This window comes from Microcaecilia unicolor, chromosome 2 (genome assembly GCF_901765095.1).
Source record: "Microcaecilia unicolor chromosome 2, aMicUni1.1, whole genome shotgun sequence".
Classification (NCBI taxonomy): domain Eukaryota; kingdom Metazoa; phylum Chordata; class Amphibia; order Gymnophiona; family Siphonopidae; genus Microcaecilia; species Microcaecilia unicolor.
In genome coordinates, this window is record NC_044032.1 from 5,835,598 (window position 1) to 5,849,117 (window position 13,520).

At 47.7% G+C, this 13,520-nt stretch overlaps 1 protein-coding gene across 1 annotated transcript in view; it reads left to right on the forward strand.

Moving 5' to 3' along the window:
* Nucleotides 1–13,520, forward strand: part of LOC115461772 — a 111,037-nt gene that overhangs the window by 73,833 nt on the left and 23,684 nt on the right. Inside the window, exons 4-5 of the mRNA XM_030191817.1 lie at nucleotides 4,946–5,086; nucleotides 11,611–11,661. Coding sequence (XP_030047677.1) covers nucleotides 4,946–5,086; nucleotides 11,611–11,661 — 192 coding nt within the window. The remainder of the gene's footprint in view (nucleotides 1–4,945; nucleotides 5,087–11,610; nucleotides 11,662–13,520) is intronic.

Here is a 13,520-nt window from a genome sequence, read left to right on the forward strand (position 1 = left end):
AAATTTAAGCCAAGTCTCAATTAAGGAAAATAACTTTACCTTACGTAGGATAGAATATCTAGAAAACCAATCAAGGAAACAATTTCAGACTACCTAATTTTCCAAGATCTCCGTTGATATCAACTGTGGATATGGTTATAAGATATATGGTTGAGGTCCTGGGGATGTCGAGTGAATCACTGCCTCCTGTATATTTTCAGAATGTAAAATCTGGAAATGGAATAGATTGACCTCAAATGGGAGATGGTATGAACTTAACATCCTTTTGGAATCGTCAATAGAAGTTATTACTCAAAGAAGTACTGCTGTAGTGACTTTTGCCCCTGGAGATGGATAAAGATGCCATTATGAGACTATTCTTCAGACATTTGGACTCGCTGTTCTTTGGTGCTAAGATAAGAATTTACCCAGATTTATCTAGGGAGACGCAGGAGAGGCGCAAGGCCTTTTTGGCATTGTGTCAACGGACTTACCTTTAGGGGCTAATTTTGTCCTTAAATTTTCCATGTATATTGTCGACTATTATATCATCAAAAATTTTCAATTCTGATGTGTGATTAACAGAAAGGGCACTGCATAAGGTAGCTTGGAGGAATGAAATAGGGTTGGTGGCAATTGCCGTGTAGATTAGTCTAATTAAGTACATAAGTACATAATTAGTGCCAGTACTGGGAAAGACCAAAGGTCCATCTAGCCCAGCATCCTGTCACCGCAGTGGCCAATCCAGGTCAAGGGGCACCTGGCACGCTCCCCAAACTAAAAAACATTCCAGACAAGTTATAACCTAAAATGCGGAATTTTTCCAAGTCCATTTAATAGCGGTCTATGGACTTGTCCTTTAGGAATCTATCTAACCCCCTTTTAAACTCCGTCAAGTCTAACCGCCCGTACCACGTTCTCCGGCAACGAATTCCAGAGTCTAATTACACGTTGGGTGAAGAAAAAGTTTTCTCCGACTTCGTTTAAATTTACCACACTGTAGCTTCAACTCTGCCCTCTAGTCCTAGTATTTTTGGATAGCGTTGAACAGTCGCTTCACATCCACCCGATCCATTCCCCTCATTATTTTATACACTTCTATCATATCTCCCCTCAGCCGTCTCTTCTCCAAGCTGAAAAGCCCTAGCCTTCTCAGCCTCTCTTCATAGGAAAGTCGTCCATCCCCACTATCATTTTCGTCGCCCTTCGCTGTACGTTATCCAATTCTACTATATCTTTTTTGAGATCGGAGACCAGTACTGAACACAATACTCCAGGTGCGGGTCGCACCATGGAGCGATACAACGGCATTATAACATCCGCCACACCTGGACTCCATACCCTTCCTAATAACACCCAACAGTCTATTCGCTTTCCTAGCCGCAGCAGCACCACTGAGCAGAAGGTTTCAGCGTATCATCGACGACGACACCCAGATCCCTTTCTTGATCCGTAACTCATAACGCGGAACCTTGCAAGACGTAGCTATAATTCGGGTTCCTCTTACCCACATGCATCACTTTGCACTTGTCAACATTGAACTTCATCTGCCACTTGCACGCCCATTCTCCCAGTCTCGCAAGGTCCTCCTGTAATCGTTCACATTCCTCCTGCGCTTGACGACCCTGAATAATTTTGTGTCATCGGCGAATTTAATTACCTCACTAGTTATTCCCATCTCTAGGTCATTTATAAATACATTAAAAAGCAACGGACCCAGCACAGACCCCTGCGGGACCCCACGTACTACCCTCCTCCACTGAGAATACTGCCACGCAATCCTACTCTCTGCTTCCTATCTTCAACCAATTCTTAATCCATAATAATACCCTACCTCCGATTCCATGACTCTGCAATTTCTTCAGGAGTCTTTCGTGCGGCACTTTGTCAAACGCCTTCTGAAAATCCAGATATACAATATCAACCGGCTCCCCATTGTCCACATGTTTGCTTACCCCCTCAAAAAATGCATTAGATTGGTGAGGCAAGACTTCCCTTCACTAAATTATATATTATATATAATTATATATATATTATATAATTGTATAATTATATGATTTTATTTTATTTTCTTTCTTGATCTGGTAGGGTTCTTTCCCTATGTTGTGGTCGATGAGATTTAGATTATTTCACCGTATGTAAAGGGACTATTTGAATGTAATATTACAAATTTCCATTTATTCATCTGTGCTTGAGTTGTATAAGTCATAAAAATTAATAAATGAAAAAAAAAGACAGTGGCTCAGCCTGGGCCCCCCAAATTTGCTTTGGGCCCCTGATTGGCTGGTGGGGATCCCAACCCCCACAAGCTGAAGATTTCATCCAGCGCTGATCTGCAGTGATGCTGCCACATTGCCTGCTCTGCTGTCTCTTCTCCTCACGTGGACATGCTCAATTTCAATACAAACAAGCATGCTGGACATGAGGGGAAGAGAGAGCAGGGCAGCAATGCAGCGTAGCTGGAGACCAGTGCTGACGAAGTCTTCAGCTGTCAGGGGTTGGGGGACTCCCCCCCCCCACGCCAGGCAAGGTATTTGCAGTGGCGGTGCTTCAGCTGGTGGGGGTTGGGGACTCCCACCAGCCAAGATGTACAGCGGTGGCAGCGGAGGGGGGCGACGGCAGAGTGGTGACCAAAATGTGCCTCCTCACCTCCTGGCCCCCTCCTACCTCAAGGTCTGGCTACGCCCCTGGCCATAGGCGACCGGTATAAGAGCTTGGGGAGGGTTACAAACAGCAGCAGGATGGCTCTTGGATCCGCAGTTTCTCATTTTCCGTCGCCGTCTTTGTTCTTTTCCGTGCTTGCTTGCCTGCGTCCGTCGCGGTTTCTCCTCTTTCCCTCCCCCGCGCCTTCAGGGCTGCGCTGCATGATCGAGTCCTGTGCTGAGTGCTCCCGAGTCCCGCCTTTATCGCTAGCGGTACTGTAGTAAATAGCAATCGTCGTCATCTGCTTCGCCTCAGGCTCAGCCAGTCAGAGTTAGCCTTCCCTACAAGGGCTCCCGACTCGTCATGATGCAACTTCCTGCATAGGCGGGAACGCGCGGGCGGGGACCATTACTGAGTAGGGAAGGCTCAAGGCTGGCTAAGAGTGGCTGTCTGAGGTGTTCCCACTTCCTTCCCAGACCAGAAAAAGGAAATTGTGGCACGCAGCGCACGTTGGATTTCAGGAGAGGTAGGTGCTGACTCTGAGGCAGGTTTTAAGTCAAAATAAAAAAAATAAATATTTAGTTTCATGCAGAATGCAGATCTCAGCCCATTTGAGTCTCTTAGTCTTACATAAACTAATGGGCTATAACTATAAGCCCCTAATGCAGTCCCCATTGGTTTTCTTTTTTTTAATTATTTATTTACATTTTCCAGTGCAAGCAGGCTGCTCTCCATAATGAAAGGTCCAGACCTGCTGTAAAATTTTGCATGTTAAAGGTAGGCGCTCACAGTCTGTAGCTTGCATTGGGTTTTCGGTAGCTGCTACAGGGATCAGTAAAAGGGATGCAAACCCCCTTTGTGTATTTCACACTAGTAACGTTTGCTTTACACTGGCTACAACCAGTATAAAGCAAACATTGCCAGCATGGTAACCTTTGTGCATCGGGCCCTCAGTCAGCGGACACATATGCTACTGCTGGATGGACCGTCATTTACTACTATGTTACTATCCAGCTTATAATCGAAAGAGAAAAACGCCTATATTGTGACCCAAATCGGGAGATAGACGTTTATCTCCCCAAAACGAATAAATCGGTATAATCGAAAGCCGATTTTGGACGTTTTCAACTGCACTCTGTCGCGGATGCGGACAAAGTTGATGGGGGCGTGTCAGAGGTGTGGCGAAGGCGGAACTGGGTGTGGTTATCGGCCGAACAGAGATGGGCGCATTTCACCGATAATGGAAAAAAAGTATGCGTTTTTAAGCTAGAATTTAGGACACTTTCCTGGACCCTGTTTTTTTCACGAATAAGGCCCAAAAAGTGCCCTAAATGACCAGATTACCCCCAGAGGGAATCGGGGATGACCTCCCCTGACTCCCCCAGTGGTCACTAACCCCCTCCCACCACAAAAAATGATGTTTCACAACTTTTTTATTTCACCATCAAATGTCATACCCACCTCCTGGCAGCAGTATGCAGGTCCCTGGAGCAGTTGTTAGGGGGTGCAGTGGACTTCAGGCAGGTGGACCCAGGCCCATCCCCCCACCTGTTATACTTGTGCTGGTAAATGGGAGCCCTCCAAACCGCCCCCCAAACCCACTGTACCCACATGTAGGTGCCCCCCTTCACCCCTTAGGGCTATAGTAATGGTGTAGACTTGTGGGCGGTGGGTTTTGAGGGGGATTTGGGGGGGGCTCAACACCTAAGGGAAGGGTGCTATGCACCTAGGAGCTCTTTTTACCTTTTTCTTTTTGGTAAAAGTGCCCCCTAGGGTGTCCGGTTGGTGTCCTGGGCATGTGAGGGGGACCAGTGCACTACGAATCCTGGTCCCTCCCACGAACAAATGCCTTGGATTTATTCGTTTTTGAGCTGGGCACTTTCATTTTCCATTATCGCTGAAAAACAAAAACGCCCAGCTCACAAATTGTCGAATAAAACATGGACATCTATTTTTTGCGAAAATACGGTTCGGTCCGCCCCTTCACGGACCCGTTCTTGGAGATAAACGCCCATGGAGATTAGAAGGTTTCGTTCGATTATGCCCCTCCACGCTTTCTTTAGAATCCAGCTGATGTGAATCCTAAGTCTGGCTACTTGGTGTTTGCCGTTCGGCAATGACCAAAAGACGGCCCTACCCCAGAAGAGGCTGCACCTGTATATTGAACACAAATCCGCTGAGCCACTGGGCCATCCTTTACAATACATCAGTGCCAATGTTGCTTCAGCCTGTCGAAGCTGCTAATCTATTGCTAAAATGCTCCCTAACCTACCCATTCGAGGTGCTCCTTCATTATTATCATTGATTTACATTTCTGTTCCAGGTTTCATAAACCAAGTGACCCAAATAGAGCCACAAGAAACCAGCTCCAACAGAACATCAGAAGTGATTGTGATTCCAAGCGGGACAGACAGCGAGAGAGATTCGTTAGCCGAGGAGCTGCCTTCTACCAGTAATGAGCAAGGTAACATATAGTAACATAGTAGATGACGGCAGAAAAAGACCTGCACGGTCCATCCAGTCTGCCCAACAAGATAATTTCACGTGTGCAACTTTTTGTGCATACCTTACCTTGATTTGTATCTGCCATTGTCAGGGCACAGACCGTGTAAGTCTGCCCAGCACTATCCCCGCCTCCCACCACTGGCTCTGGCACAGACCCTATAAGTCTGCCCAGCACTATCCCCGCCTCCCAACCACCAAGCCCAGCCTCCCACCACTGGCTCTGGCACAGACCCTATAAGTCTGCCCAGCACTATCCCCGCCTCCCAACCACCAGCCACGCCTCCCCCCCACCCGCTCTGCCTCCACTGCATAGAATACAGCATTGCAAGTAACAAAACAGCTTCTGGAGCACTGACAAATACATTTTGAAAATAACCCTACCCCCTTCACAGACCCTCAAAAATTCCACGGCCCTCACAGCTCCTCTTAGATCTTCTTCCCCCCCCCCCCCCCCCCCCCGACCCATCTCCTATCAAGAGATAATGCAAATCTACTTTGCTATTGCTTTGAGAAACAGAGATAGGTGCTTCAGGGGGAACGGTCTTCAACTTTATTTCATACCGTCTCCTGTGAACTAAGACAAAGTGCAAAGTGATGCACGTGGGAAGGAGAAACCCGAATTACGGCTATGTCATGCAAGGTTCCGCTTTAGGAATTACGGACCAAGAAAGGGATCTGGGAGTCATCGTGGATAGAATGTTGAAATCTTCCGCTCAATGTGCTGCGGCGGCTAAGAAGGCGAACAGAATGTTGAGTATTATTAGAAAAGGGATGGAAAACAAGCATGAGGATGTTATAATGTGGTAGGTTTAAAAGAAATCGGAGAAAGTTTTTCTTTACTCGGCGTGTGGTTAGACTCTGGAACTCATTGCCGGAGAAGGTAGTGAAGGCAGCTGGCCTTGCTGAGTTAAAGGGGGTCTGGACAGATTCCTGAAGGAAAAGTCCATTGATGGTTATTAAATTTTGGGTTTTTTGGCCAGGTTCTTGGGGCCTGGATTGGCCGCTGTCGGAGACGGAGTGCTGGGCTTGATGGACCTTTGGTCTTTTCCCAGCGTGGCGGTGCTTATGTACTTATGTAAGATAAGCTCATGCCATGTGTCTTCATTTACTACTACTCCCTCCTTCCTTCCACTCCCATCCGTCCGAGTTCCATGGGCCCATTCTAGTCTGACGGCCCCACTCCCGTCCGAGTTCCACGCCTCCCATCTCCTCCGATTTCCGCCGCCCAGCGCCTCCCTCCCTCTGTCTCTGTGGCCTCCGAGTGCAAGGAGCATGCCCCAGCCCTTTGTAAGTGCCAGCTGTTATTTAAAATGTTTTACCTCCTACTCTGCCGGTTAACAATGAAGTCCAGCACCACGGACGCTGCTTCACACTGCCTTTGCTTTCTCTTCTGTTTCACCTGTTCCTCTGGTCTCGCCGTTCCGCAAACAGGGGCCATAATGCAACAAAACAAAACCTTTCAAAACTAAAACTTAGATGTTTTGAGCTAGACCTGTTTTTATAACAAATAAGACATAAAAAGGTGCCCTAAATAACCAGATGACCACTGGAGGGAATCAGGAATGACCTCCCCTTATTCTCCCAGTGGTCACTAAGGTGCAGTGCACTGCAGACAGGTGGACCCAGGCTCCTACCTCCCCGTACCTGTTACACTTGTGGAGGAAACTGTGAGCCCTCCAAAACTCACCAGAAACTCACTGTACCCACATATAGGTGCCCCCTTCACCTGTAAGGGCTATGGTTGGTGTACAGTTGGGGGTAGTGGGTTTTGGGGGGGCTCAGCACACAAGGAAGGGGAGCAACAGGGCCAGTCTTAGGGCGAGGCGACCGCATAGGCCCTCACGCTCAAGGGGGCCCCGCTTGGCGCGCCTGGTTGCCCCGCCCCGACCGCCCAAACTCCAGTCCCCCCCCCCCAACCTCTGAATTTGAAGTTACCTCGTCGTCGATGTCGGAGCGGCCGGCAGGTAGCAGCAGCTGTGAAAAGCGTATGAGCTGCTGGGCGACGCTTCGGGGGCCTTCCTTTCCCTTCCCTCGTTCAGCTCTGGTCCCGCCCTTGTTTTGAGGGCGGGACCAGAGCTGAGCAAGGGAAGGGAAAGGAAGGCTCCAGAAGCGCCGCCCAGCAGCTCGCACGCTTTTCACGGCTGCTGCTACCTGCCACCTGCTCTGACATCGACGACGAGGTAACTTAAAATTCAGAGGGCAGGGGGCCTTGGAGCTGGTGGGTGGGAGGAAGAGAGAGAGAGACAGAGACCAGCCATCTGGCCTTGGAGCTGGGAGGGAGGGAGCTGGGGAGCCCTGGGGATGGCCCAGGGAGCTCAGAGGGAGGAGTGGCCGGCCCTGGAGCTAGGGTGGGGGCAGGGCTAGGATGGGGCCCCATCAGATTAGTCTGCATAGGGCCCCACACTTTTTTTTTTAGTTACATTTGTACCTCACACTTTCCCACTCATGGAAGGCTCAATGCAGCAGGCAATGGAGGGTTAAGTGACTTGCCCAGAGTCACAAGGAGCTGCCTGTGCCTGAAGTGGGAATTGAACTCAGTTCCTCAGGACCAAAGTCCACCACCCTAACCACTAGGCCACTCCTCCACTGGCTTAGACTGGCCCTGGGGAGCAATGGTCAGTTGTGTACCTGGGAGCATTTTATGAAGTCCACTGCAGTGCCCCCTAGGGTTCCCTATTGCTATCCTGGAATGTCAGGGGGACCAGTCTACTAAAAATGCTGGCTCCTCCCACATCCTAATGACTTGATTTTGTGCGTTTTGCACTTGGATGTTTTTTTTTTTTTTTAAAGGATCAAAAATCACAAAACGTTGTTCGAAACAGTATTTTCGAAAACAAAAGATAGACGTTTTCTTTTTTGAAAATGACCTTCTTTCCTGTTCGGATTTTGGATTTTTTTTGCAAAACGTCCAAAGTCGGACTTAGACATCATATCAAAAATGCCCCTCCTAGGGACCTTTAGGAATGGGAAAACATTGTAAGTCATTTGTATCTTAACTTGGGAGCAATTTATGACTCCAATATATTATGGATAATCTGATGGTCAAGAGGTGAAGGAGACTATCACAGGGACGATAAACGTTAGTAAAGCTAACGTATTCTCCTGTAATAATGAAGCTTTTTATGTATTCTTCTGATACTTTTGTGTTCAGGATCCCAAATTCCCTATATAAGGAGCTGGCCTTTTCCAGAATTCAGAAGTACATAAGTATTGCCATACTGGGGAAAACCAAAGGTCCACCAAGCCCGCATCCTGTTTCCAACAGCGGCCAATCCAGGTCACAAATACCTGGCAAGATCCCCAAAAAGTACAAAACATTTTATGCTGCTTATCCCAGAAATAGTGGATTTTCCCCAAGTCCATTTAATAACGGTCTATGGACTTTTCCTTTAGGAAGCCATCCAAACCTTTTTTAAATTCTGCTAAGCTAACTGCCTTTACCACATTTTCTGGCAACGAATTCCAGAGATGAATTACACATTCTCCTTCAAAGGTAGTCAACTAACTCTACCCAGACCCATCCGCTCTAGCCTTCAGAAAATCTCTGAAACCCACGTATTCAAGGAAGCTTACCCAAACGCCATGACCCAACTCTATTACCCATCTACTCATTACCTGATCCTGCAACAACGCTGTGACTCAGGTCACACCTCCTCCAATCTTTCCCTATACTCACCCCGACCATATCCTCTGTTTATTTCTATCCACCTCCTCCTTACCTCCTTTACCCTTCTCCTCATATCATCACCTATTTACACATCTCCGTTACTTTGCTAAGTTTAGCCTGCTTTTCTCTACACCTTGCTTTGTAATCCTATTACTATGTAAGCCACATTGAACCTGCTATGAGTGGGAAAGTGCGGAGTACAAATGTAAACAAATAATAATAATAATAAACATTGAGTGAAGAAAAATTTTCTCCGATTTGTTTTAAATTTACTACCTGGTTTGCCATTAAGCCTCGTATGTTCTCATATATCGATATATCAATAAACAATTGTTAAATTGAGCACAGGCCAGTGTTTTTTATTTACACCAAACCTTCTCCTCCTCTTCATCCTATAACCCACTCTCTCAACCAAGCCAACCCAGGCCTCCTTCTCCTCTTTTCCTGATATCACCGAAGAAGGAAACCGCCCAATCTCCTCTCCTCCTCGAAATCCACCACCGTATCCTCAGGACCCCATCCCCACCCAACCCTACTTAGGCACCATCGTTCCGACTATCACACCCCCACCATCCTGTCATATCCTCAACCTCTCTCTCTTCCACTGCGAACTGTCCCGGACACCTTCAAGCATGCTGTGGTCCACCACTGCTCTCAAAAAACCATCACTTGACCCCTACCTGTCCATCCAACTACCGGCCACCCATTTCCCTCATACCCGTCTTCTCCAAGATACGTGCATGGCGCCGTTCACAGCTGCTGCAGTTGATTTTCTCTCCTCTATGCCATCCTCGATCCGCTTCAATCCGGCTTTCGCCCCCTACACTCGACAGAAACGGCACTATCTAAGATCTGCAATGACCTGTTCCTCGCCAAATCCAAAGGTCACTACTCCATCCTCATCCTCCTCCTCGACCTATCCGCCGCTTTTGACACTGTCAATCACAACCTACTTCTTGACACACTGTCCTCTTTTGGGTTCCAGGGCTCTGTCCTCTCCTGGTTCTCCTCTTATCTCTCCCATCGTACCTTCAGAGTACACTCTCATGGATCTTCCTCCACCCCATCCCACTCTCTGTTGGAGTTCCTCAGGGATCTGTCCTTGGACCCCTTCTTTTTTCAATCTACACCTCTTCCCTGGGCTCGCTGATCTCATCTCATGGTCTCCAATATCATCTTTATGCTGACGACACCCAGCTTTATCTCTCCACACCAGACATCACTGCGGAAACCCAGGCCAAAGTATCGGCCTGCTTATCCAACATTGCTGCCTGGATGTCCAACCGCCACCTGAAACTGAACATGGCCAAGACCGAACTTATTGTCTTCCCACCCAAGCCCACTTCTCCTCTCCCTTTACTCTCTATCTCAGTCGATAACATCCTCATCGTCCCCGTCTCATCTGCCCGCAACCTCTGTGTCATCTTCGACTCTTCCCTCTCCTTCTCTGCGCATATCCAGCAGATAGCCAAGACCTGTCGCTTCTTCCTCTACAACATTAGCAAAATTCGCCCCTTCCTCTCTGAGCACACCACCCAAACTCTCATCCACTCTCTCATTACCTCTCGCCTTGACTACTGCAACCTACTCCTCACCGGCCTCCCACTTAGCCATCTATCCCCCTTCAGTCCGTTCAGAACTCTGCTGCACATCTTATCTTCCGCCTTGACCGATATACTCATATCACCCCTCTCCTCGTCACTTCACTGGCTTTCGATCAGATACTGCATACAGTTCAAGTTTCTCCTACTAACCTACAAATGCACTCGATCTGCAGCCCCTCCTTACCTCTCTACCCTCATCTCCCCTTACGTCCCTACCCGTAACCTCCGCACTCAAGACAAATCCCTCCTATCAGTACCCTTCTCCACCACCGCCAACTCCAGGCTCCACCCTTTCTGCCTCACCTCACCCCATGCTTGGAACAAACTCCCTGAGCCCATACGCCAGGCCCCCTCCCTGCCCATCTTCAAATCATTGCTCAAAGCCCACCTCTTCAATGTCGCCTTCGGCACCTAACCACTACACCTCTACTCAGGAAATGTAGACTACCCCAACTTGACATTTCGTCCTTTAGATTGTAATAGCTCCTTTGAGCAGGGACTATCCTTCTTTGTTAATTTGTACAAGCGCTGCCTAACCCTAGTAGCGCTCTAGAAATGTTAAGTAGTAGTACTACTACTACTACTACTTAACATTTCTAGAGCGCTACTAGGGTTACGCAGCAGTAGTAGTATTAGCATTTGTATAGCGCTATCAGACGCACGCAGCGCTGAACACCTGACATACAGAGACAGTCCCTGCTCAATACAGCTTAAACCATTAATCCAGGTCTTCAACTGTCCTATGCAGGGCCACTGAGAGACACAGCTAGGCCTGGGGCAGGACCGGACCCGATCGCTGTGCATGCCCCCCTCCACACTTGAGCTGCTGCCACCATGCCCCCCCCCCCCCCCCCCCCCCCCCCCCCCGGCTACCGCTCTTGCATGCCTCCTTACCTTTCTGTCTCTGACTGCTGCTCCCTTGATCTGTCTGCTCCTGCTCCTGTGTGCTGGGAGTCAGGACTCGGATGATTGCATTAACAAAATATCGCATTATTGCAATCATCCGGGTCCTGGGCGGCAAGCAGGAGCAGAAGAGAAATACAGACCCGGAAGAAGGCAGGCAGGAGGAAGCATGCCAGCGCCAGGGTCAGGGACTTTTGCCCCCCTCAGAGGCACTGGTCCTATTTTATGTTGTTGTACCACATTTTGCATGACTTGATAAATATATTGTAATATTTGAATGGTAGTCTTACTTATCAACTCTCTCTCCAGAGCAAAGGTGTGAAGACCACCCGGATTGGCAGAGGTCACCCACGCCTCCAGGTAAGATTCCACAAATTTCCAGTAGTAGCACTGCCGGCTGCTTCCTATCTTCCCTTCCCTCTTTCCGACCAGTGCCAGACTCCTTCCTTTCTGTGGCTGGGTGGATGAGCTCTGCTAGCCACCTCATCTCTGCACCCTCCAGCTCTGCAAGCATTTTAAAACCTCAGTCTGGCACTTCCCCACTGCTGATCTCACTATATATGACAGCAGAAGTCTGGCAGTGATGACGCACCAGTTTGGAAAATTCTCATGTGCCTTAAAATTTGCCAGTGTGACTCAACAGAATATCACCACAGATTCATATTCAGATACCTTTATGGGCATGACAAGTAATACATTTAATGGTAGATGGAGAAACAAAAAAGAAAGAAGGAGATAATTTGTGAAGTAATAGTAAAATAAAGTTATGTACAGAGAAGCCAATAACAAGAGCAATTTCCAGGTTTTTTTTTTGGTTACATTTGTACCCTGCGCTTTCCCACTCATGGCAGGCTCAATGCGGCAATGGAGTGTTAAGTGACTTGCCCAGAGTCACAAGGAGCTGCGTGTGCCTGAAGTGGGAATCAAACTCAGTTCCTCAGGCCCAAAGTCCACCACCCTAACCACTAGGCCACTCCTCCACTGTTGCTACTATTTGAGATTCTACATGGAATGTTGCTATTCCACTAGCAACATTCCACGTAGAAGTCGGCCCTTGCAGATCACCAATGTGGCCACGCAGGCTTCTGCTTCTGGACGTCAGACTCACAGAAACAGAAGCCTGCGCAGCCTTCTACATGGAATGTTGCTACTATTGGAGATTCTACATGGAATGTTGCTAGTGGAATAGCAACATTCCATGTAGAATCTCCAATAGTAGCAACATTCCATGTAGAAGGCTGCGCAGGCTTCTGTTTCTGTGAGTCTGACGTCCAGGACCGACTTCTACATGGAATGTTGCTAGTGGAATAGCAACATTCCATGTAGAATCTCCAATAGTAGCAACATTCCATGTAGAATCTCCAATAGTAGCAACATTCCATGTAGAAGGCTGCGCAGGCTTCTGTTTCTGTGAGTCTGACGTCCAGGACCGACTTCTACATGGAATGTTGCTAGTGGAATAGCAACATTCCATGTAGAATCTCCAATAGTAGCAACATTCCATGTAGAATCTCCAATAGTAGCAACATTCCATGTAGAAGGCTGCGCAGGCCTCTGTTTCTGTGAGTCTGACGTCCAGGACCGACTTCTACATGGAATGTTGCTAGTGGAATAGCTTGTGTACACAAACCAGGACTCTTAGCCACCAACTTCAAGAAAGTGCTAGCAAAACAGTTCACACCAGTATAATGTGGCGGATCTATAATTTATGTGTATAGAGTACCCTCAGATATAAACCACTGTAACTGCAGTCAATAATGCTGCTAAAAAGTGGCATAGCACTTCTTTCATTAGGTAACTCTAACTATTTTTTGGGAGAGCAACATATGCTCATTTTTTTATGCGTCCCAATCACCACAGTGCTATAAAATCACTTGTTACTTTTAAAATAGTATATACTAGGTGAAAACTGTGCACTTATCTTTTGAGTTCTTGCCTCCCAGGCAGAACTATCTTGCCTTGCTGAAACATTTATCAGTTGCCTTTCCCTGGAACTGCTAGTGGAATAGCAACATTCCATGTAGAATCTCAAATAGTAGCAACATTCCATGTAGAATCTCCAATAGTAGCAACATTCCAAGTAGAAGGCTGCACAGGCTTCTGTTTCTGTGAGTCTGGCGTCCAGGACCGACTTCTACATGGAATGTTGCTAGTGGAATAGCAACATTACTAGATAAATACTACAGCCTAAATTGTTAGTGTTGTGTTGGTATTGGCAG